This window comes from Brachycentrus maculatus, unplaced genomic scaffold, assembly GCF_059751285.1.
Source record: "Brachycentrus maculatus isolate JH-2025_06_01 unplaced genomic scaffold, ASM5975128v1 h1tg000326l, whole genome shotgun sequence".
Taxonomy (NCBI): domain Eukaryota; kingdom Metazoa; phylum Arthropoda; class Insecta; order Trichoptera; family Brachycentridae; genus Brachycentrus; species Brachycentrus maculatus.
Window position 1 is genome coordinate 86,921 of NW_028281075.1, and position 23,938 is coordinate 110,858.

A 23,938-nucleotide genomic window follows, 5' to 3' on the forward strand; every position below is an offset into this window, starting at 1 on the left:
AGTAAGTTTGAGTTTTTCTCTAATTAGATTAATTAAAAAAATAAGCAAAGGTATTTGCATATTTGAAGCTAAGTCTGATGCCAGCATGTTTCATTGATAGGTAATTTTATTATTTGTTTAGTTCGAATTACCCAACAACATCTGGTAAGCTCTTTTCTGGCTTTTTGTGCAGAGTAATTTACACTTTTTTTAGGTAACATTCCATGTGGCATTGCACCATCCACCGATATGAACCCAGGATATCAATAATACAAGTTCAAAACCTAATAATAATAAAAAGAAATAAATAAAAATAGTCCATTTGTTCGGTTTATCGGAGTTTCTTAGATCTATTGAGGATCATAAATCCCCTGATCCAGTTGTGTACTTTTTGTATTTACTTTTTTGCGGGCAATAACAAGCTTTTTTTTGAGCATCCAGGTATGACTTGCAACCTAAAGTTAATGTTCCAGTAAATAGAAGTTTCGCCGCCCCCTTACAACCTAGAAAACAAATTCCTTATTAATATGTCATTCCAGATAAGAATTATCCCGAGTTTAATGAATTTTGATAATAATCAGAAGTCCAATTTATTTAATGGCAAGTGTTGGCGATGTCATTATGCAATGGATAAATAAATGCCAAATTTGGCTGGAAAGGGACCTTTTTTATTATTACAAAATGTAATTTGGAAGGGTAGACTGTCCGCTCAATAATGAAACAATATAGCTTTCGGTGATAGCTACTAAAGTTAATAATAAGATTGTAAATGTAGAAATGAAATGTACGCTGAGAGCGTTGCAAAGACGTGTTCCGGCACGGGAGTTTCCCAATTGAAGACTACTACCGTTACCTTTTGTATTTGCGTGGTGACGAAAGGTGTGGAAGGGGAACAGCTTTCGGGACAAGGCACGCAGGTCTCTCTCGGCAGAGCGATTATATATGGTAAAATATATGGTACTACGAGTATTAAGGAACTAGCCCAGTATGGGTCTCTGCGGAGTAAATCCAAAGAGTAGCGCATCTAACACTAAGTACCAGCTCTAGTGGCTTCCGAATAGACACCACTGCCGTCGAGACTTACTCTTACCGGGCAACAGAAAAGCTAACCTCTGTGCAGTTTTCTACAGTCTTGTACGGATGGAGACATCTCGTACAGCAACTAATATTGAAATAAAGATGGTAAATAATTTCTGTATACTTGGAATTCAGAAAGCTCATTTTTTAGGAATGAATTGAATTATTTTGGATTTAATATAATTTAAATATAAAAATTATTTGTTAGGTGCGGCTGTAATTTTAGCACAACAGAATTTATCTAAAATGTCCGCATTACAAAAAGAGCTATATTCCAAACTATTTAAACAAACTAACTCACCATCATGCCGTTTCCCTGCAGGGGTAGCAAACATTCTTTGGTTTTTCCACATTCATGCATCTCCTCATACATACCTGCTGATTATTTTGACTCCTAACCTGACCGCTTTCTTTTAGTATTAGTAATTGATATACCTGATCGTAGCAAGTTTTTCTCGGTCTTCCTCTGCTTCTTTTTCCAACTACCTCATAAATTTCTTTTACCGTTCTTTCCTCACTCATTCATTGCATATGGCCAAACCATCTCAACACACCTTTCTTAATTTTACCGATAATGCTTATAAGCTTTGCATTTCTTCCTTATTTCACCATTTAAACATCTATTTAACATCATTTTGCCGCACATTCGCCTGAGAGATCACATTTCGACTACATTCAGTATACTTTTTTGCATACAAACATTGTTTTTTCAAAAAGTTCAAGCAACGAGTTCACGCACCAATCAAGAGCACCGATCCAAAGAAATATGGATAAAAGCACAAGCCAATCATAGTTTTAAAACGCTAACTGACGTGCCGGACGGTAAAATTCCGTGTGATTCCGGGTAGTGGACAAGCGCCCATAGTGTGTTAAAAAATACCCAAATTCCTCTCTCATTTTTTGGAGTTTGAAGGGATATTACATTTGATGATATAAATGTTATTAGTTTTTAATACTGTAAAATAAACAGAGCATATTGACATACCTTTTACAAAAGTGTCTCCTCCGAGAGAGTTTTTATAAGTATCACAGTAATTGTACAAACATCTCTTGAATTCTAAATCACATATTTCTTTCCCCGAGTTACATGTATCATAACATCTGTCGTGCTCATTGCAACATGAAGTCATCTCTCCTATCGGCAAATATTCTGAAGCTATTTGTATTCCAAGGGAACCACATCCATCGGATGAAGGCAAATGGTTCTTATCTTTCACTGGCTTTCCTCCTGAAACCAAAAAACTTTATAAAGTATTCAATTATTCGCAAAGGTATTTATTCAAATTATATAATATTCTTACCTTCGGGGCACTGGAACAAACAATTTTCTTCAATAGCTGCATCAAAGACGTCATGCATTGATCGAAATTTCTCAGCTACAGTAATCACGTTCTTCAAAACGTCACCAAAAACAGATTCTGCTGCTAAAACAGCATCTTTTAGATTTTGTAGTATCCCAGCCCCCATTCCCGTCCACGCATAGGCCAAAAAAGTCAAACAGTATATAAAAATTTTCATGTATGGTATTTCCATTTTTAGTTTTATCCTAAAAATCTTATTCGGTTCTTTTTAGCACTCGCAAAGAATATCATAACGTGTTTAAGAAGACGTTTTAAATTACTAATGACGTGTTGTAAACTCATTCGCTTATGAAATACTTTACCGCGAATGATTGGAAACGTCGCGAAACAAATATTTAATTTTACCAAAAACTTCGTAATCCAAAGATTTTTGAAGTATCAAAAAGAAAAAAATTCAGAATAGAGAAAATTCAAAATTGGCACCCATTTATTAGTTTTAAGCGCACGTTCCAAAACTGCGAGGGTTATGTACGCGTGTGCTTAGGTAGGTAACTGTGATGAAAAAATCCAAATTTTTTTATTTACGTTTTTTTGCAATATTGTTTTGCAATATTTAAATACAACATTTTACTTGCAAGACATTGATTTATATTTTCAATTTAAAAAAAAATGTGTACTGAAAATGAGAAGAAGTAAAATAAAAACACACATACAGCACTGCTTTGTGGTTTATTATGGTGATTGGTAGAAATATCACCTTTTTCATAAAATCCGTGGAATGAAAAGAATAAAATGAAATAACTATAAAGTCATATAAAAAGTAAACCCACTCGTATTTGGGAATAGGCTATAAAGTTAAAGCCTTTGTAAGTAAAAATGATGTTGCATCAGGCGTTGCTAGAATTATTGATGATAAGTTCTTTTTTTTTAAATCTCTCACTTCACATGACAATTTTCAACCAACCCTTAAGCCGCTTGTGCACTACACGGAATTTCACCGTCCGGCAGTCCGGTTTTGAAAAATGAAAGCGACTGCGACAGTTTAGCGTGATCGAATTTACGCGCAACGTGTTCACGCACCGATCCGAAGAAAGATGAAAAAGAGCACATAAATTCGATCACTCTTAACTGTCGTAGTCGCTTTTATTTTTCAAAACTGGACTGCCGGACGGTAAAATTCCGTGTAGTGCACAAGCTACCTTAGGAATTCCGGAATGTCGGAAAACGCCCGTGTGCTACAGCCTGTACATACTCTGCACCATAGACCATAAAGATCCGTGCGTCAATTTCCGACATTCTAAACGGGACCGATTGGGTTATTTCATTTAACGAGATAGGTTGTAATATATTATTTACCTAGTCTCCAGGATTAACGTTTAACTATTTAACAAGCTGTTTGTTTACAATCACTGAATGTATATATCATAATATCGTATACAATCAATATTTATCGAATAACATGACTAGAAGCGGGTGAGTAAATTTAGGTTATTCAGCAATGTAAATATTATTATTTTTCGCGTTCCTTAAAAAATGTTTCCCAATATTTGATGATCAGGATTGATATTTTTCTCATATGCTTATTTACATGACAGATAATCGTAATTTATACGATTGACATTGTTTTTTTTTAATGTTTGATGTCATTGTCAATTTTGCTCCATATTTACGTCCAAGGGTTTCTATAATTAAAAAAAAGAACCCACGATATGTATTTTATTTTCGATATAATAATGATTACCTTCATTGTTACAGAATTTTAAAATTGTTTCATTTTATTTATGATATTATGTTTTGTTGACTTTTAGACGTGATAGAGATAGTAGACGTCGTTCTCAGAGCAAATCTTTGAGTCCTGACAGAAAAAGGAGACGTTCTCGCAGTAGAGAAAGAACATCCAAAACTTCGAAGCATCGGAGAAGTCGGAGCCGAGATCGGGAGGTTAAACGAGAGAGACGATCGCACAGCAGGGAACGGAAACCGTAAGCTTATTACCCTAATTTATTGAATAAAGTCAACAAATTTACACATTGTTGTCGGGCAATTTTTTATCAACCCCGACCCCAATAAATGTACTAATTTGAATCATATACAAATCACAAGTAACGACAAACCCAATTCCGATCAGAACAATGTTTTTTGGGGTCTCTTGGGCTCCACCAAAGTAAGCAAATAGAACTCTAATTAAAGTGTCTCTTGCTCTTTACTAGCAGTATGTAAAAGACGCTTTTAAGTGTTTACCATAAACAATGTTTTAATATAAAAATTCTCATTGAAATTGATAAAGGAATAAGGGAGATGTAATTCAACACATCTAAATTGTCACCAAGATGATTAAAATGTTGACCCTGGAGTGAAGTCCTCGTAAGTCGGGAGTGATTGCACTAAATGTATTTTGTACTCTGCGGAGTAGCTGGCAATCCCTGTTCCTAGTACCTGTGTGTAGTACATATTTGAAGTAGGAATTGAAATGATTTTTTTGTACTAGTTTTAAAGGAATCCCAATTAAATTTCTAAAATTATCATACTCAAAATTCGTAATATATTGCCAACTTACTTGATGACTGTTTTATAATTGATCAATAAACATGAGATTTTTTGTGATTTTTATATCCCTATATTGAATTTTTTTTTTTCTCTATAAATTTTTAATGTTGAAAAATCACTTTGTTGGTTGGCTTTATTCCTCCCAAGTAATAATATCCCATTGCACATCAAGATATTATGTTTTAAAATCAGATTTTTTTAAACATCCATAAACTTTTAACTCGGTATATCACCAAACCACTTTTTGAAGTTAACGGCTTTTGTGTAAATTGGGTTAATGTTTCCTTTTGCTCATATGATAAAATTCTCTTTAATATTTTAGTGTAAAAAGAGACAATGATAAAGGATCTTCCTCCCGATCACGACGGCACTCGAGAGATTCCGAACGCCCCAAAGACAAAGAGCGTTCCAGATCCGCAGAGAAATATGGCAAAGAAGAAGTTTCCGAGTTTGACCCTGGGAATGTAGATAAGGTAAAAAGTTTCAATAATTACTGAAATTTCAACTTATTTTACTGTTTTTTCTTAGTTGGATCATATTGCCACAATATGTTGACCTCTGTGAATACTTTTGGCAGTCTTTTCTGGGTGCTATCTCCTATTGAAGGTTGGCTATCATCGGGGCTTTTTGGAATCAGGAATTGCAGCCCGAAAACGCAATGTCTTCTTCCGGGTTTCAGATCCGTCGGATCGTTCCTAAGATTGTATGATTAAGTATAAAAGTTTGTTTACAACATTTTGAGTGTGTCCAAATACTTGTTCACAAAATCTGGATTATCTCCAATTACAGGAGTTATTTTCATATTATTTTGTGACATCTCATCAAAGATGAAGAAGAATATGGAAGTTCTTGGAAGTATTTGGACATACTCAAAATGTTGTAAATAAATTACCTGGTCAAATTATAAGCTTAAATACTAAATATGAAAATGGTATTTTCTGGCGTTTCTCATGTGTGTGATTGTAATCCAGGATTCGGACCTCACATACTAATATAAGAGTTTCTGCTTAGTAAAAAGCTTCTTTACATCTTACCAATAGATGTCTCTAGTGAAGTTCTAGTGATTCAAGAACAAGGTTTCTAAATTGGTTCATATATATAGAACTTCCAAGAATTTGAGTAGCGTGGTTATCAATAATGGGTAGAATTGGTGAATATTACACGTGTGTAAAGTGATCACTTAAACCAGCCTATGACGGTCGTCAGCCCCGTAAATGCCCAGACTTCCATATTCTTCTTCATCTTTGATGAGATGTCAAAAAATAATATAAAAGTTTGTATTTCTATATCGGAGAATAAAGCCGATGTACCGGTTGCTTTGTAGGAGGAAGAACAGAAACAGTTGGAGGTGGAAATGCAGAAGCGGCGCGAGCGCATCGAGCGCTGGCGGGTGGAGAGGAAACGCAAGGAACTGGAGGCCGCCAAGAGGGAGCTGACCCGGGGGACGCTCATCTCCGCCGCCACTCACCAGCCCTCCACCGCCAAGAAGTGGTCGCTGGAAGATGACTCTGCCGATGAAGGTAATGCTATCTGTCTTTTTTCTATTTTTCTGTGATGGAAACATTCTTCGTCTTTCCATGTTCGCTCCTTAGGTGGAGCATATGGCCAACACGAGACGTCTCCAAGTCACTCTGTCACGCGCCATCTCCTTGGCTTCCTCCCAGGTCAGTCCGGCGTCTGCTATGGATACAATGAGACAAATATCCTAATTTTGTTATATTTACTTATGTTAGTAGATAATTGCCATCGCTCGGAACCTATCTACTAATTAAATTATGCAAACTCATCTTTGCAATTAGTTTTTTTTAACGATAATTATTAGAAAATTGGATTTATATGAATTCAAGAAATGTCAACAGTTGGTTTTTGTTTTTAGTTTAAATATTATTAGATTCAACATTAAACAGATGCACAAAAGGTGATACTGATAGAATCTAGTAAAAGAAATTAACACTTTTTTTCTATATTGATTGAAGTCCAGGCCTCTTTCGGGCAAATCTTGTTTTGATAGTTTTCTCTAAACGGAATATATTATCATAAAAGATTTCGTAATTCACAGTTTGTCATTATGTTCACCCTCACCAAAATCCGACTGTGTGTTTAAAATTTGGTTATAACAAATACTTCCACTCGATAAAACGATATTAAATATGAAAAATGGCAGATTGGTGAAGAGTAATGTTTGGGCGATGCGTTTGATACTTTTTTTAGTGTTGTTTTTCAAATTAATTACTAAACACATTTTTGGAATATACTCATCGTGTATTGTCAAAAGAAACCCTTTGTTTGTTTTGTTCTAACGGTATATTATGGAAATTATCATAAGATTTTGTTTTAGGAGAAGATGGTGCAGGGGCGGATCAAACACAAGCTGAAAAAGATGAAGAAATCGATCCTCTCGATGCTTTTATGATAGAGGTGCAACAAGTACGTATTTTTGTTTAAAATATTATAACAATAATATTTTAATTTAATATTTAGGATAGAAATTAACATACTATGGACAGGAAAGGTATTTCTACCCGTTCGGTAGATTGATGCTTGAGGACGGGAAGGGTATTTTTACCTTCTGCGCCGGCCTCATTTCAAAGTCAGAAAAGAAGAAATTATTTAATGTTTTTATATGAATATTATCTACCAACCTCTTTGATAAGTTGTTAAATATTGAATACCATCGCCAGCGCTCCACAGGTGTAAAAAACACTAGACCTTAGTGTGTTAATATAAAACTATAAATACATATATATATATATATTGTATACAATGTAATATTTTTATTTCATTTTGAAATTTGTGATATATTTTTTTCTTATAAAATTAACCTATTGCTGTAGTGATCATGTCACATTTATGACAATTTTATATTAAATCTACTGTTTCTTTATGTTTCATTTTGTAAATTTATTGTTAACAGGAAGTTCGTAAAGTAAATAAGTTGGACCAAGCGAGGGGCATTATTGATGGAAAAAAAGGTCAGCCATTGAGTAATACAGGCGTTGTTACAATTTTATCCGGAACGGTTACAAAGGCACAAGAAAAGAAAAATAAAGGTAATTTTTACTTTATATAATTATATAATATTTTTTGTATTATACGAGGATTGTTTTGTATTTTACATATTGTGTTTTGTGCAGGTGAACTGATTGAACAGAACCAGGACGGGCTCGAGTATTCGTCGGAAGAAGAGACAGAGGACATCAAGGATACGGCGGCTAATCTTGCTTCTAGACAGAGAAAGGATCTCGCTAAAGTAGATCACACAGTTCTAACCTACCTTCCCTTCACAAAAGCATTCTATACAGAGGTAATGAACACTATTTTCCAAACACATTAACTACGCACACACGTTTCTTATTAAAGTTATGTGGAACTAATTACCAACAATCATTGGGCCACATATTGTGCATGTGATGCTAAAACTGTAGCTGGTTTAAAGACATCTAAAAATCCAAATAGTGATCCCTAATTATTAGTATTTTGTTAATTATTTATCATTTGTAATCATGAAATGAAGTTACAGATTTTTATTGTTGCTAAAAATTACATAGAAATATAAGGTTCTGCTTTGAGTATGGTGATATGCTATATGTATGGTGATATGATTTGTAATTTAGTTATTTATTTTTTTACAAATATGTAAGTAATATTAGTATACAACCACTCACCGAGATTTTCATGTCTACCGGTATGGAGACGTACCCGTCTCTTCGTCATGACAATCACTACCACAGCATGCAAACAATACTACCCTTCACTACCATAGCACTATTTACACACTTAAAACTACACAAAATGTTTAACACATGCATGTGAAGGGTAGTATTGTTTGCATGCTGTGGTAGTGATTGTCCTGACGAAGAGACGGGTACGTCTCGAAGTAATTATATACTAATATTACTAACATTTTCTTAAAAAAATAAATAAGTAAAAATGACCAACCACACAGTAAATGCTTTAAATATTAATAATATTGAGAATAATGTAATTTAGTAATCACAAATGTTCACATTCCAGGTACCAGAAATAAGTCGGATGTCTCAAGCTGATGTGGACGCTTACAAGCTGGAGCTAGAAGGTATCGATGTCCGAGGTAAGGGTTGTCCGAAACCCATAAAGAACTGGGCCCAGTGCGGAATCAGCAAAAAAGAGTTGGATATATTGAAAAAATTGGCCTATGAAAAACCCACACCCATTCAAAGCCAAGCCATCCCGGCCATTATGTCTGGCAGGTACTCGAGATAATTATTTTCATTTATTTTAACTTATTGTCTGTATTTTGTTGCAAGTTTGAAAAGTTTTACATACAAAACACATAGAAAAAAATCCATACAAAACAAATAACTAAGCAAATACTCATTCATTTAAAATCATAATTTTTTCTAGACGATTATCGTCACCCATGCACTAAGTAACCCAGGCAAATACATGTTTTTAATATGGCGACTGATAATAATTCATTTTATTTACGTTTTTAATAAGAATTAACGAAACATTTCAAAGTATATGTCTACTTCTAGAAATATTTCAAAAATTGTTTATGGTCTTACTGTCGAAAATTAATATGTTAAATATAAGGTTAAGCCATACTACATGCTGCTAAAAATATGTTTCACCTTTGTGATTTTTATTTTGATGAAAAAGTTACTTCATACATTGTGAGTTGCTGGTTTTTTGTTAAAATGTACCGCTAAACATAAAGTAAAAAAATGTAGAATATGTATTTTTTTTAAATTATTTATTTGGCAGTGTAAATAGTTAAAATAAAATAAAAATAAAAAGAAACTAGAGGTAAAATAACTGTGAACATACTACATATTAGTTTTTCAATTAGACATCTCAAATGATAGATTTAACTACAATATGGTGCTGTTTAAGGATTAATATTACTAGAATTGGATACCATTTCTAAAAATAACGTTTCAGCAGATTAGCGACATTAGATAGCTGAAAACCTATGTTAAATTTTCATGAATTGATTAATTTGGATTGATTATCTATCCATTTTTTATTTAAATTTCACATAACTTCACATTACCGCTGTTTCTTAAAATCCATTGTGGCAATGTGTTTTGATGCATTCTGCATCATTTTTAAACACACATTTTTAATGTCATTATTTTTGCCGCAGGGATCTCATTGGTATTGCTAAGACAGGCTCTGGTAAGACTTTAGCATTCATGTTGCCGATGTTCCGCCACGTGTTAGACCAACCGCCTCTGGAGGAGATGGATGGTCCTATAACGCTTATCATGACACCGACCCGAGAACTCTGTATGCAAATTGGAAAGGACATCAAAAGGTTCTGTAAATCATTGGGACTTCATGTTGTGTGCGTTTATGGGGGAACAGGGATATCGGAACAGGTATAAATTATTTTTTCTTTATTTTCAAAATAGTTATAGAAGTTTTTTATGTTGAACATTATTTGTTATCAAAAATTACATTTGTTTTTATGATTGGTGCAGTACCTACCATGTCTCATGGCTTAGATTTTCCCGAATTTTTCGTAAATGTTCTAAAATATGAAGTTGCTGAGTGCCGTTCATTTTCGCAAGTGACAGTTTTTGCAGTTTTAAAGCATGAAATGGTTAACACAACTGTGTGTAGTAAATAAATCATTCTACTATTTAATCAAAATCACTACTGATTCGTTTTTATATATTTTCAAAACTAAAATGACATTAAAAGATGTATGTAATTGTAAGGTTGCACCACTGTCAGGAAGTTCAAAAGAAAAAAACTATTTTTGTAATAAAATATTCATTCATGCACGTTTCTAAGAAATGTATGCATTGTATTGTTTCATCAATATTTAATTATCGAGGATACAGCAAAGATGTATGGCTTTATTTAACTCCTTAGCTGAAAATGCATTTTTTCCCCACATATGAACCATACACCGGTAGCAGACTTGTCATTTTCTAACAGTTCAATTGTTTACACAAAAATATTTTTGCCTGTGTTTTTTACACAGGTACAACTGAATTAAGTTCGTAGTCATGTCAAATTAAATTATATCGGATCTTAATAATAGTCTTCATAATAAATTCAAACTTCATAATAATTGATGGGAAATGAGTGTTTTAAATTTGATTTGACTTTGTCCATTAGATAGCTGAATTGAAACGAGGAGCTGAAATAATTGTTTGTACTCCAGGGAGAATGATAGACATGTTGGCGGCCAACAGTGGGAAGGTCACCAACTTGAGGAGAGTAACCTACATTGTGCTCGACGAAGCCGATAGAATGTTCGATATGGGATTCGAACCGCAGGTATTTGTTTATGAAAGACTCATTTGCAGCACTCACATATGTACTCGAGAATAGTATATATTAGTTTGTATTTTTATGTTAAAATTACTAATTCCTCATAACCTTGTTAGATTTTTCAAAATTAATCTGGCCCACGTCCATACCCGAGTAGTCCATAGGGCATTTTATCACAGTGAAGCAGTGATAATTAAATTTTTGATTATATGAAGGCAAGATGATCAGTTTCGCGCTCCAGATTTTCAGATCAGGAGTGGAATATATTTTATGTGATGTAAATGATACAAGTCAAAGAGTTCAAGATAAAGAACATTACTGCTTCATATAGCTTTATACTGCTACACTTAGCTATATACTGCTATATATTTTTCTCCTATAGGAATGAAAATTTAGATAGAATAGATACTAAATAAGAAGAAAAGGAGAATAGCAGTATTGACTAGGGTACTCGTATTACATGCCCTTACTCATTCAAGCTTGTATAAACTATATGCGAGTGTGGAGATGTATTGAAAAATATAGGATTACCTAATTTAGATAATTTTACTTAGAAGAGATTAGAAAGCACAAAAAGAGACATGTAACCCAAATTTTTATAATTTATACCTGACTTTTATTTAACCAAATGGTTGATTGTGTCATCACCTGAATGTAGAACTATCCTAAGTTGCACACAAGTCAACTTCGCTCTTATTTATGGATCATTTTCTTGTAATTTCGTTGTGCAGAAAGTTCTTAAAACTTAAATAAATACCTATTCGGACATTATGGATCTAAATATGTATTCAAAAAAATATACTACTAAATGATTGAGAGAACTTGCTTAGAATGTTTGGTTGCCTCCCTGTAAGATTTCCTTATAAACATTTCATACCAAGTGTAATATCAAATATTCTCCCCTTCTTATTCCAGTGTATTTTTTATTAATATCATTAAACAAAAAAAACACATTGGAAATTAATGAAATAAAAGCAACAATAAAAGGAATTTCATAAATGCAATTTCTTATTGCGACTGAATACATATCTTGAAATGCAGGTTTTTTATTTGACTACTTTAAAAGAGTTTTACTGATTTCAGGTAATGCGAATTATTGATAATGTTAGACCAGATCGACAAACTGTTATGTTTAGTGCAACATTTCCTCGACAAATGGAAGCTTTAGCCAGAAGAATATTACAGAAACCAATACAAGTACAGGTAAGAAAATATTTTTGTTTTTATTTTTGTATATTAATAAAATACCTGCTTAACTAACAAGTCCAAATTTTCAATAACATACACAGACTCGCGTGTTATCTCGCTATTGACCCTTACTAAATATATATATTTTTTTAAGGTTGGGGGCCGTAGCGTAGTGTGTAAAGATGTTGAGCAACATGTGGCAGTATTAGAAGAAGAAGCAAAGTTTTTCAAACTACTAGAATTACTCGGAATATACCAGGAAATGGGGAGCATTATTGTTTTTGTCGACAAACAAGAAAATGCCGACATTCTACTCAAAGATCTCATGAAAGCTTCGTATAACTGCATGAGTCTCCACGGAGGTACAGTGTAGGATTGCCTAAACTTCTTATTGGGATTGTCGAGTAGGATGCTTATGTATCTATCCGTTTGTTCCAGGTATTGACCAGTTTGACCGTGATTCGACGATTGTAGATTTCAAGGCGGGAAAGGTTAAGTTACTAGTCGCAACTTCGGTCGCTGCTCGAGGTCTCGATGTAAAACAACTCGTGTTGGTTGTGAATTATGACTGTCCTAATCATTATGAGGATTACGTTCATAGGTATGGAGTTATCTATTTTATGTAAACTGTAGAACATATCTTGTATGTTGTATAAATATCTGCAATTTGAATTTATTTAGATTACGTTACTCAAATTCTCACTCATATCACTTGTAAAGTAATTACTTCATAAGAATTTCAACACACGGTATTTCTTAAAATCAGTAATTTTCCAGACAAATATGTTTTCATTGATTGATTCCGCAGTTACTTTGTGGTAAAATCTATCCATTTTTAATTAATGTTTGAAAATGATGCGGTGTTTGAAAATGATGCGGGATGCATCGAAACACGTGTCACAGTAGATTTTAAAAAATAGTGGTATTTACTAAGTAAAACATTAATTAAAAATATGTTTTCCTCAGATTAAAAATGGTATTATTGGTCCGCTTCCTTTGTGTAGCGGTTAGCGTGTTTTAGACTTGAACTGAGTCGACACTTGCGGTGCAGGGCTGATGGAATGTAGTAACCTGCACCGTTGAGTGCGGTTAGGGGCCAGAAGAATAAATCTTTATATATATTCGAAAGATTAAGAAATATTTTAAGCATCGATAACTTAAAAAAAAGTACTACTAAAAGTTGCTACTGTTATACTACTACAATATGAAATATACTGGATGGGGAGGGGCATACAACAATATCATGAACTCAATAAAAGTAGTAAAAAAAACTATTTTCACAGTAATATTAAAACAATGATCAACATTTTCAACACAAACCCTTTTTACAAAATTCCCAGTACATAGAGTAAAAATATCTATAAAAAAACACTAACCATAAAACTACTTAAAGAAAACAAACACTCAATACTCGCACAACCAAATCCCAAAGATTTAAAAATAATTTCAAAATCCCCAAAAGAAACACAAAACAGTACCAAAAAAATTACAAATACCATAGAACAGGGCTACTTCAACTTTGATGTGTTACTTGAGCCCAGTACAAAAAAGAGATTTAAATCTGTCTACAATAATGAACGTAAAAGTGTCACCTGTCAGGGAAACGATGAATTATGTCGATACGTTCATTACTGTCGACCAAATACAGATCTAAATTTTTTTTTGTACTGGGTTCAAGGAACTCATCAATGTTCAAGTAGCCCCATTCTACGGTACTTATGCAAAAAAAGCAACAGCCTCCCTTTATAAATTACAAAAATAAAACTAATATGATACTTTTTTTTTACAACCACATTTCTATTCTGTATATATGTGTTTAACCTGCATCTTTATTGTTTCTGTAAGCTTGTTGTGTTCTCATCTAATTGATGGAAAACATTGAAACAATTTGTATTGCACTGTATTTCATTTATTGTAATATGTTTTTCATGGTTTGTGAACCATAAATAAATAAAAGAAAAAAAGAAAAAAAAGACATAAACACTCTTAAAAAGAAACTTAACGAACACCATAGACATACACAGACTATACAATAAATAACTAAACAAGATAACTCCCTCTCCAAGCACAAGAGCTTGCCCCTTTTTTTGGAAGGTACCGCATTAAAATATATGTACCTAGTAATGTTTTGTCCGCCTCCATAGTGTAGTGGTTATCACGCTAGGCTACCATGCTGGAGGTTCCGGGTTCGATTCCCAAGAGGGTCAAAATGAATATTAGTGATTTTTCAGTCTGATATTTATTTAATATGACCCTGGACTGGTACCTGAAACGGAAGGCTGATCACCTTTCCTTCGTGTATTTAACCCTTATAGTGCTGAGCTTATTTTCACGTGTTTTGCATAAATTGCTAATTGCTTTTCATCATCACTACTTGACGAATTAGACGTTTTGTAGGTAGAAATAAAAAACTTTAAAAAATACAAAAATCACTGTTAAATTCACAGCAAAATAATTTTAAATGGTTATTTATAAATGTTATTAACTTATTAAAATGTTATGTACATTCGCGCGCTAAGACACGTCCTTACAGGTCGATACCTAAACCAAATTGAGCAATAGTCGGTATTCTGACGCTCCGCACTTTATACGCATTAATAGAGAGTCCGTCTATCGACGGTTCGCACTCTAAGGGTTAACGATGAAGATAACACTGCTTCTATTTGATGCAGTGCCCTATGCGCCATAGGTTGCGGGTAAGGGTTAGTGATAATGTTATTATAGTTATATAATTATTGTTTAATAATTGTAAAAAAAATGTATACTACGGTACTAATAAAAAATAAAATAAAATAAAAAATACAATACAGCGTTTTGATAATCCGTTGGTCAGGTGTGGTCGAACGGGTCGGGCAGGCAACAAGGGGTTCGCGTGGACGTTTGTGACCCCGGATCAGGGGCGCCACGCGGGCGACGTGATGCGCGCCCTGGAACTGGCGGGGCAGCCCCCTCCCGCGCCGCTGCGGCAGCTGTGGGACTCGTACCGCGCCAAGCAGGAGCAGGACGGGAACAAGGTGCACACCGGAGGTGGCTTCAGCGGGAAAGGTCGGTGTTATATATGACCCAATCTGTAAAAAAAATTAAAATCAAATTAGTGTGCCTGTATTAAGGTAAACCCATATAGAGCCATCCAGTTACTTGACCATTAAAAAATACGAATTGTCCGCCTCCGTAGTGTAATGGTCAGCACGCTCGGCTACCGTACTGGAGGTCCCGGGTTCGATTCCCAGGAGGGGTCAAATAAATGTAGGTGATTTTTTCACTCTGATATTTATTCAATATTACCTTGGACTGGTACCAGAAGCGGAGGGCTGAGCACCTTTCCTTCATGCGTTAACGATCAAGATAACACTGCGTTTATATGATGGAGTGCCCTATGCACCTTTGAGGTGCTGATAAGGGTTTAAATGAAAAAATACAATAGTTGCTTTAAGTGCTAAAGATGCCACATAGAAAACGGATATAAAAAAACAGTGCTGTTTTTTATATCCGTTTTCTATGTGGCATCTTTCAGATTAAGATTTCATAGAATGTGAATACATATGTATGTATTACATTTTCTATTCCATCTATCTTAATACAATAAGGAGTTGTTAAATAAATTTAAATTCTATGAAATAAATTCTGTGATATTTTCACTTTGATTTCAAGGCTTAATTTTTAACATTTATACTAATGAAATATCTGTTATTAGGAGTAATTTTCATACGAAAAGAGACTTTAAACTGTATATTTTTTGCCAATATTGACTACCGAGTTTTACACGGAGAGTTGTTTTCTTTTTAAAAATAGGTGTAATAAAATAAGCTTGATGCTTCAATTTGGTTCAATTAATAACTGCTTGCGCTTAAACATATATTTTTTACATCTTTATAAATACACAATACAATAATTATATTTTTCTCACTTAAAACATTTGATTATTTACATATGGATAACATGTTTCCTGAATGTTCCCTTTTTTTAGGGTTTAAATTTGATGAGTCTGAAGCTATGGCTGCCAATGAACGCAAGAAGTTTCAGAAAGCCGCTCTCGGTTTACAAGACTCTGATGATGAAGATGTTGAAGGGGATCTGGACCAGCATATCGAGACGATGTTTGCTGCCAAGAAGATTGTGAAAGAAGTCAAGGTTGAAAAAATTTCCACTCTAATCGCATATTTTTTTGCTTGATACAAGTTTTATTACACTGTTTTTTTAGGCGCACCTGATTGCTCGAGACTTGTTTAATTATTTCTTATCTCTTATTGTGTATTGAAGAAAAAATTTCCACTTGTTTAATCTTTAAACTTATTTTATATTTAAGAAGTACACGTGTGTTCAAAACAGTCTAAAATAATATGTATATGTTTTTTTTTTCTTAATGGTAATGTAATAATAAAAATTGCTTTTATTGAATTAGTAAAACTTGGTAACGGTACGGCTGTCCAAATTTAAAACACAGTAAGGGACATTTTTTTTGTATGTAGTAGGTTTTTTTGCATTTTTGGACTAAGTAGAGTCTACTTAGTCCATAAATACAAAAAAAACTACTACAAAAAAAATGTCCCTTACTGTGTTTTAAATTTGGACAGCCGTGTAGCTTTGTAAAATATGACGATAGTTTTATTGGTATTTTTTAACATTGCATTTTTCCTTAATGTAATTACACCAAGGTTTTTGAAAAATAGTGCATCTTTACCAGTTGAGAGTTGATCTGCAACTAATTTCATTAAGTTAGTTAGTATAAATACAGGGTGGCACAAAATTAATCACCCTATCGGAAAATGATAAAAAAAATTGCAAATGTCAATCATGTTTGACATTTGTGAACTAGATAGCTGTAGTATACAGGTTCAGGGTGGCCCAAGATAAATCGTCCAATTTTGTTTTTTTTTTTAATAACATTTTTATGTCGGGTTGTGGTCCCGTGGTTAGTGTCTTGGGCTCTCAATTCGAACCCACTCTATGACAATTTGATGCCCATTTATAATAATGAGCTGCTTAGGCTCAATATGAAATTGAAATATTTGTATAAATAATAAAAACACAAATATTTCTCTTTATTAAAAAAAAATAATAAAAAAATTTAATGATTGAAATCTTTTTATGGATCTTAACAATTTTTTTGTAAAGTGAGAAAGATGATATCCGTCAAGTGGCTGCCGCCAGTATTGATACATATTTGTGCCCATTTTATCAACCTGTTTGTATGCTGCAGCTGTCTAGTTCACAAATGTCAAATATGATTGACGTACGACACTGATTAATTTTGCGCCACCCGGTGTTCTATAGCTGCATTTGTGTGAAAAACAATTATTATGTCATTTCCTGACTAAGTCATCTGAAATACAAATAATATTTTCACTGTAAAGCACTATCCTATATCACATTAATTAACAGACAGAAGAGTTATCGGAAATCTTGAAATACAATTTATTTTTTGGCAGACCATCTTAATTATGTTTCAGTTTTTTTGTGTACGCAATTACAGTAAATCGATTGTGTTTTTTTAACATATTTTTGTAATATTTTTGTTCTCCATGTATTTTTAATATTATTACGACTTTAAATTTACAATGTTTGGCAAATCAAGATATTTTTTAATGTGATAATTATATTATTACTTACATAATAGGTCAATGACATTTAAATGGCCCCTGTAGTCTAAAAATAATTACATAATGTTTCTTGTTTTAATTAAAATAAATGTATTGACAAATTATAAAATATCCCAACTGTAGATAGGTACAAACAATAGGTAAAGTATGAAAAGAAAAATATTTGTTCATGTAATATTTTTGTATATCAATAAATACTACTTTTTTTGGGTGCATCAAATTTTATCAGTGATTTTACGGGAGATTTTTTTTTCAACCATACAATTTTAGAAACATTTTGAAGAATATAGCCAAAATTAATTTTGAGTAAAAGATTTGATCAAGTTTTATAAAAAAAACATCCATAGTCTGGTCCCTCCAACGATTTTTCATACAATTTAATATTTTTTTCAAATTATTAATTTGCAATTCGAAATAAAATCATGAAAAAAGGAAAAATCATATAAAATATTATGTATGGTACAATAATATGGTGATAAAAAAAAATAGAAAGGGGGAATTTGTAAAGGTAGCTCACTAGACATGTACAATTTCTGAAAGTAGCTCACATCCTTATTGAGTTTGAAGACCACTGCTCTATATAATATGTATTTATTCATTTTTCTTGTTGTATTTTAAGCCCATTACATTTATAGCAATAACAGTCGTAGACTTTTTAGGTTTGGCACATACACATATTCATTTCACAAAATGGTAGGGAAAAAAAGTCGATGGCATTGTTCTACTGGAAATCCTTGTTCAGCAAAAGTAGTAAAGTAGTAGTTCAGTAGTAAAAATGGAAGTTTCAGTTTTCAATATCCTATGACACCTATAGTTATGCATATATTTTCATACTGAAATCTCTCAAAATATGACTTGTTATACATACCACTCACTCCTTTCAACAACGTCATATTTCAAAAATTGACAATTTTCAGTTATGCGTGTTTTCAGAATGCCCAGAAAATGTACTATATCCCAGCAAATGCGGCACATTTTCAACTTATTATTTACCCCCTACAGGGTAGAAAGTGTTGTTTTTGCATTTTGGAGAAAATGTATGGTTTAATTTAAATATTTTAATAATTAAATATTTTTCAAATGGAGAAAAAATCTTTAGGTTTTAACTAAAAAGATCTGTTGCACAGTAAAAAATTCAATAAGTGGCTTGATATTTATTTTTAATACATTTTATTATACTCTTAAACTTTAAAAATGATCTCCTGAAAAATGAAGTTTTTTTTATAAATGACGTTGTTGAAAGGAGTGAGCGATATGTTGATACATTTCTCATTCTTGCAATGAGACATTTACTCATTGTTTTGCTGACTGAAATAGGACCACTTTTATTTATTTTTGAATGAACTAATGTAGGTAAATGTACTACTATATTATGATTTTAATTTTATTTTACCTGTTTCGGAATAACATTGACAAATGCTTTATAACTAAAATTTAACTAAAAATAAGTTCATTAATTCATAAATAATTGTGAAGTATAAATTCAACGTCGAACCATAAGGCACTTTAAATTTATTTTAATAAATGGGAGAGTAATTACTGTGATATGTATTTTTAAATAACTACAGATTTTCAGCATTCTCTGAAATGTGACTAATTATTCTATGTAATCTTGGCATAAGATAATTCAAATATGTAGTTTTATTCTATGTTATCTTAGCATAAGCTAATTCAAATATGTAGTTATAATCGAAGAGTTTTGTGATTTTTTTTCTAAATTTCTGTTATAATATTGTTTAAACTATCTGCTTCAAGATACAAAACCTTTTTCTGAATCCATTATTCAGTTGAAATATGGATTTTTAATGTCAATACGGTATTTAACTGCTAAATGGAAATGTGTAAATGTAACTCTTATCAATAAATCACGGTGCATTTGTAACATCAATATCCTATATTTTAATAATGCGCTGTTTTATAATGAATATTTTTTTAAAAACTGAATTATAAAGTCATCCTCAAATCATTTATAACAATCAGAATTATATCACGCTTCGAAAATTTAGTGTGTTGAACTTATACCAACTTTGTAAAAAAATCCTAAGCGCATTTGTTTTCTCCAGGCGCCAACAGCTGCAGTCGGCGGTGTAGGCGTGGCAGCCTCGGGGGCAAGTGCGGTGGCCGGCGGAGGACAGAAGCTGGAGCTGGCCAAGAAGTTGGCGTCCCGGATCCATCTGCAGAGGAACCTGGGTGCCGAGCACAAGGGGGCTACGCAGCAGGCCGCCGAGGCCATCCTCAAGGGGGCCTCGCATGCTCACACATTCATCACTGTATGTATTATAAATATACTTTCAAATATCCGATTTACAAAACACCTATTTATAATATTGTGTTATTTCTTCAAATTTAAAATTTATTAACATGTATTTACATACTCGATTGCAATAAATAAAACAATCCACACTCGAACATATTTAAATAAAGATATTTCATCGACATAATTTTCTCAAATACAGGGTCATCAATAAATAATGCCAACATTTAAAATAACTTAAAAAAAAAACTTAAAGGTAATTTAATGATTTTGATCTTAAAATGTGCGGATTTTTTTTCTCGTACTTCAGTATGTTTCAATGTGTGCACCGTTTGTCGCTCTGCCGATGTCTAGTCTGTAGTCGATTTCTTGCCACATACGTGCAATTATTTTAGGAGTATTTGGCAAGATAGTGGCAAAAATTTGCTCCCGCAGGTGATCCAAATCCTAAATCTTTTCTGGGTACACAATGTTTTTAACGTACCCCTAGAAAAGAAAACCCAAAGGGGTAAGGTCAGAGAGAGAAAAAACCCTTATCCGCACCCCAATGGTGCATAGGGCACTGCGTCATATAAACGCAGTGTTATCTTGATTGTTTACACATGAAGGAAAGGCGATCAGTCCTCCGCTTCAGGTACCAGAACAGGGTAATATTGAATAAATATTACAGTGAAAAAATCACTTATCAGAACTTCTCAAGGTAAGGTCAGAACTTCTTAGAATTTATATTCAATATTTTTGCCGCTATCTTGACAGTAACTCTTGAATTGGTTGCACATGGCAAGAAATTGACCACAGACCAAGACAGCGACAAACAGTGCACACGTCGAAAAATACTTGGGTACAAAAATAATAAATATTGTTCCGCACATTTTAAGATCAAAAGTATTAAATTACCTTGATTTATTCTTATAAAAGTTATTTTAAATGTTTTCATCAGTTTTTGATGACCCTGTATATGTATTAATTACTTTTCCACAAATTATATTTATAGAACTAGCGATATGTCTATGAAAAATTGAGATTATTATTGAAAACATATTTTTATTATGATGTGAATATGTTTATTTTTTTCATTTTTACCGTTAACCTTGCCAATCACCCGAAAACTTGACAATTGGGTTGTGAAAAGTGCTGTGGATTTCTCCCACTTTTTAAAAACCGTATTTAAACATTCGAAATGTGAATTGTAACATTGTTCTTGCAAATTAGTGAAATGTAATGCTTTTTTAGCACACTATCTGCGGGCGGATTCGCGCTCATAATAGAGATAAACATCTCTGAAAAGAAGTGATAACATTTAACCGTACTGTATACATCGATATGAGATCAAAAGATGCCGCAAAAGTCATGCGTAAAAATAACTTACATGCAATTTACGACGAGTCGAGGGAAAAGGTAAAATTAACCTTCCCGCCGAACACCACCAGTAAAATGAAACGGTAAAATTACCCTACCCGCCGAACACCACCAGTCGAGTGAAATGGTAGAATTACTCTTTCCGCAGATAGTGTGTTAAGATGATTAAAAATACAAAACAAATTTTCTCTATTTCAGGCCAAAACGGTCGCTGAGCAATTGGCCGCAAAACTCAACACCCGTCTGAACTACCAACCCCGCGAGGAGACCGCGGGTGGCGGCGGGGGCAGCGGCGAGGGGGGCAGTGCAGGCGGAGGGGGGGCTGCCGGGGAGGAGACGTTCCGCAAGTACGAACAGGAGCTGGAGATCAACGACTTCCCTCAGCAGGCCAGGTGGAGAGTCACCAGCAAGGTCCGACCAACTTATCTAATCAACAAATTTTTATTTTTTATCACACCGTCATCCGCACTCAATGCTGCATAGGGCACTGCATCATATAATTAATATTAATTAATATTAGATAACACGCAGTGTTATCTTGATTGGAAGGGTGATCAGCCCCCCGCATCATGGCATTCCAGGGTAATATTGAATAAATATTAGAGTAAAAAAATCTTATATTTATTTGAACCCCCCTGGGAATCGAACCAGGGACCTCAAGTATGGGAGCCGAGCGTGCTGACCAGTACACTATAGAGACGGACATCCACAACAATCAACAAATTAGTCGCTTTATCTTTGCAAAGCTTATCTTATAGAAAATCTTTCAAATTGCAAAAATATCAATATTGAGACTACTGATTCACCATAATTGATAATTCACATATGTATTCGATTATTGAAAAACATGATATTGGAAAATACGTACAAATGTGTGAATTATGAGGTAAAACCTCGTTTTTATGGTTTTCTGAGGACTGACAAAAAATGGTATGAAATCATTGAAATTGTAAAATTGAGGATATCAAATAAGCATGAAAATGGAATTATACAATTTCTAAACAGTTTCGACATTGAATTTGTAATACTTCATGATGGCTTATTATTTAATCAACTTTAAAAAATTCAAAATCACCTGCTGATGGGAAGACTGCTTTTCCGAAACTTGCAGTGTTAGTTAAAAACCCAAATAAAGTAAATTTACTTTTAACTGAGTTAATTAAAACACAAGTTGTATACGATTATCAATGATAGTGAATGATTTAACATCATTCAATTCAACATTTTTCTTTGAGTTTTTTTTTTCATTTTCATTTTATTTATGCACAAATAAAACTAGATTTAAAGCAATTTTTTCTGCAAATAATATTGAGAAATGCTCTTTGTTACTTTTTTTTCCACTTTCGTAGTGGTCACCATGCTCGGCTACCGTACTGAAGTGCCCGGGTTCGATTTCCAGAGGGGGTGGGGCAAATAAATATATGTGATTTTTTTCACTCTAATGTTTATTCAATATTACCCTGGACTGGTACCTGAAGCGGAGGGCTGATCACCTTTCCTTCATGTGTTAACAATAATCAAGATAACTCCGCGTTTATATGCTGCAGAGCCTTATGCACCATCGAGCGCGAATGAGGTTTTGAAGCAGAACTTTTTCGATGTGTATATAAAATAATGTTGCACTGTTTACATAAATGTTTTGGTACTTTATTACAGGAGGCGTTGGCACTTATTAGTGAATATTCGGAGGCCGGGATAACGGTGCGAGGGACTTTCGTTCCCACTGGCAAGGCGCCTCCGGAGGGAGAGAGAAAGCTGTACCTCGCCATAGAGAGCTCCCAGGAGCTGGCCATCGCCAAGGCCAAGTCAGAGATCACCCGCATCATCAAGGAAGAGCTTCTCAAGCTGCAGACCTCCTCTCACCATTCTGTCAACAAGGCGAGATACAAAGTCGTGTAATCACTTGTACATACATATTAATGTAATATACACAAATACAATCAATAATGTTTCATAATAAATATAACATGTATTTAATACTTTGTGATTTTTATTTCGCCACAATATTGGTACTATTATCATTAAATCTGTAAAGAAGTAAGGGATTTTTTTAACCCTTCGCCATCCCATCCGGATGGTGCATAGAGTACTGCATAACTTAAAAATCAGTTATTAAAAGGCAAGATAATTTCTCCAGCTCTTCTCATCAATTACTCTTGATCCTTTAGTGGATATTATTTTATGGGATACAGATGACATGAGTAGAGGATAATGGACATTGCTGTTATACGGATAACAAAATATAGGATTAGTAGGTAGAAAAAGAAGAGCGGCAATGGCTAGGGTGCTCGTTGCATACCTGAGCTTGACTAGCAAGTGTAACTTGTATACTGATAATTCCTTTGAGGAAAAAGCAATGTGGAAAA

At 33.6% G+C, this 23,938-nt stretch overlaps 2 protein-coding genes across 3 annotated transcripts; one reads left to right on the forward strand and one right to left on the reverse strand.

Annotated features, from left to right (window-relative positions):
- Nucleotides 1-203: 203 nt before the first annotated feature.
- LOC148304170 (group XIIA secretory phospholipase A2-like) lies at nucleotides 204-2,719 on the reverse strand. Its single transcript, XM_088268598.1, has 3 exons — nucleotides 2,358-2,719; nucleotides 2,042-2,284; nucleotides 204-482 (listed from the first exon to the last, which is right to left on the reverse strand). Exons 1-3 carry the CDS (start codon nucleotides 2,587-2,589, stop codon nucleotides 340-342), a joined length of 618 nt encoding a protein of 205 aa, XP_088124724.1. The 5' UTR covers nucleotides 2,590-2,719; the 3' UTR covers nucleotides 204-339.
- A 915-nt stretch (nucleotides 2,720-3,634) lies between these two features.
- LOC148304171 (putative ATP-dependent RNA helicase DDX46) lies at nucleotides 3,635-23,549 on the forward strand. 2 transcript variants are annotated; one of them, XM_088268600.1, is made up of 18 exons: nucleotides 3,635-3,830; nucleotides 4,166-4,339; nucleotides 5,227-5,377; nucleotides 6,229-6,424; nucleotides 7,243-7,331; nucleotides 7,819-7,954; nucleotides 8,039-8,208; nucleotides 8,919-9,133; nucleotides 10,033-10,267; nucleotides 11,016-11,177; nucleotides 12,255-12,374; nucleotides 12,514-12,721; nucleotides 12,798-12,960; nucleotides 15,193-15,404; nucleotides 16,327-16,490; nucleotides 20,023-20,229; nucleotides 21,771-21,983; nucleotides 23,229-23,549. In XM_088268600.1, the coding sequence occupies exons 1-18, from the start codon at nucleotides 3,817-3,819 to the stop codon at nucleotides 23,469-23,471; spliced, it is 3,072 nt and encodes a 1,023-aa protein (XP_088124726.1). In that variant the 5' UTR covers nucleotides 3,635-3,816; the 3' UTR covers nucleotides 23,472-23,549. The 2 variants fall into 2 exon arrangements, with proteins under 2 accessions (XP_088124726.1, XP_088124728.1); XM_088268602.1 differs by having other exon boundaries at nucleotides 7,249-7,331.
- Nucleotides 23,550-23,938: the final 389 nt, after the last annotated feature.

Excerpts from the sequence above, each read along its gene's own strand:
- LOC148304170 (XM_088268598.1), bottom strand. The coding sequence starts at position 2,589 with ATGGAAATACCATACATGAAAATTTTTATATACTGTTTGACTTTTTTG. Across the intron at positions 2,285-2,357 it reads TTTGTTCCAGTGCCCCGAAG|GAGGAAAGCCAGTGAAAGAT; the intron begins GTAAGAATATTA and ends TTTTGGTTTCAG. Across the intron at positions 483-2,041 it reads AGGAGACACTTTTGTAAAAG|GTTGTAAGGGGGCGGCGAAA; the intron begins GTATGTCAATAT and ends TTTGTTTTCTAG.
- LOC148304171 (XM_088268600.1), top strand. Across the intron at positions 6,425-7,242 it reads AGATGACTCTGCCGATGAAG|GAGAAGATGGTGCAGGGGCG; the intron begins GTAATGCTATCT and ends ATTTTGTTTTAG. Across the intron at positions 7,332-7,818 it reads TTATGATAGAGGTGCAACAA|GAAGTTCGTAAAGTAAATAA; the intron begins GTACGTATTTTT and ends TATTGTTAACAG.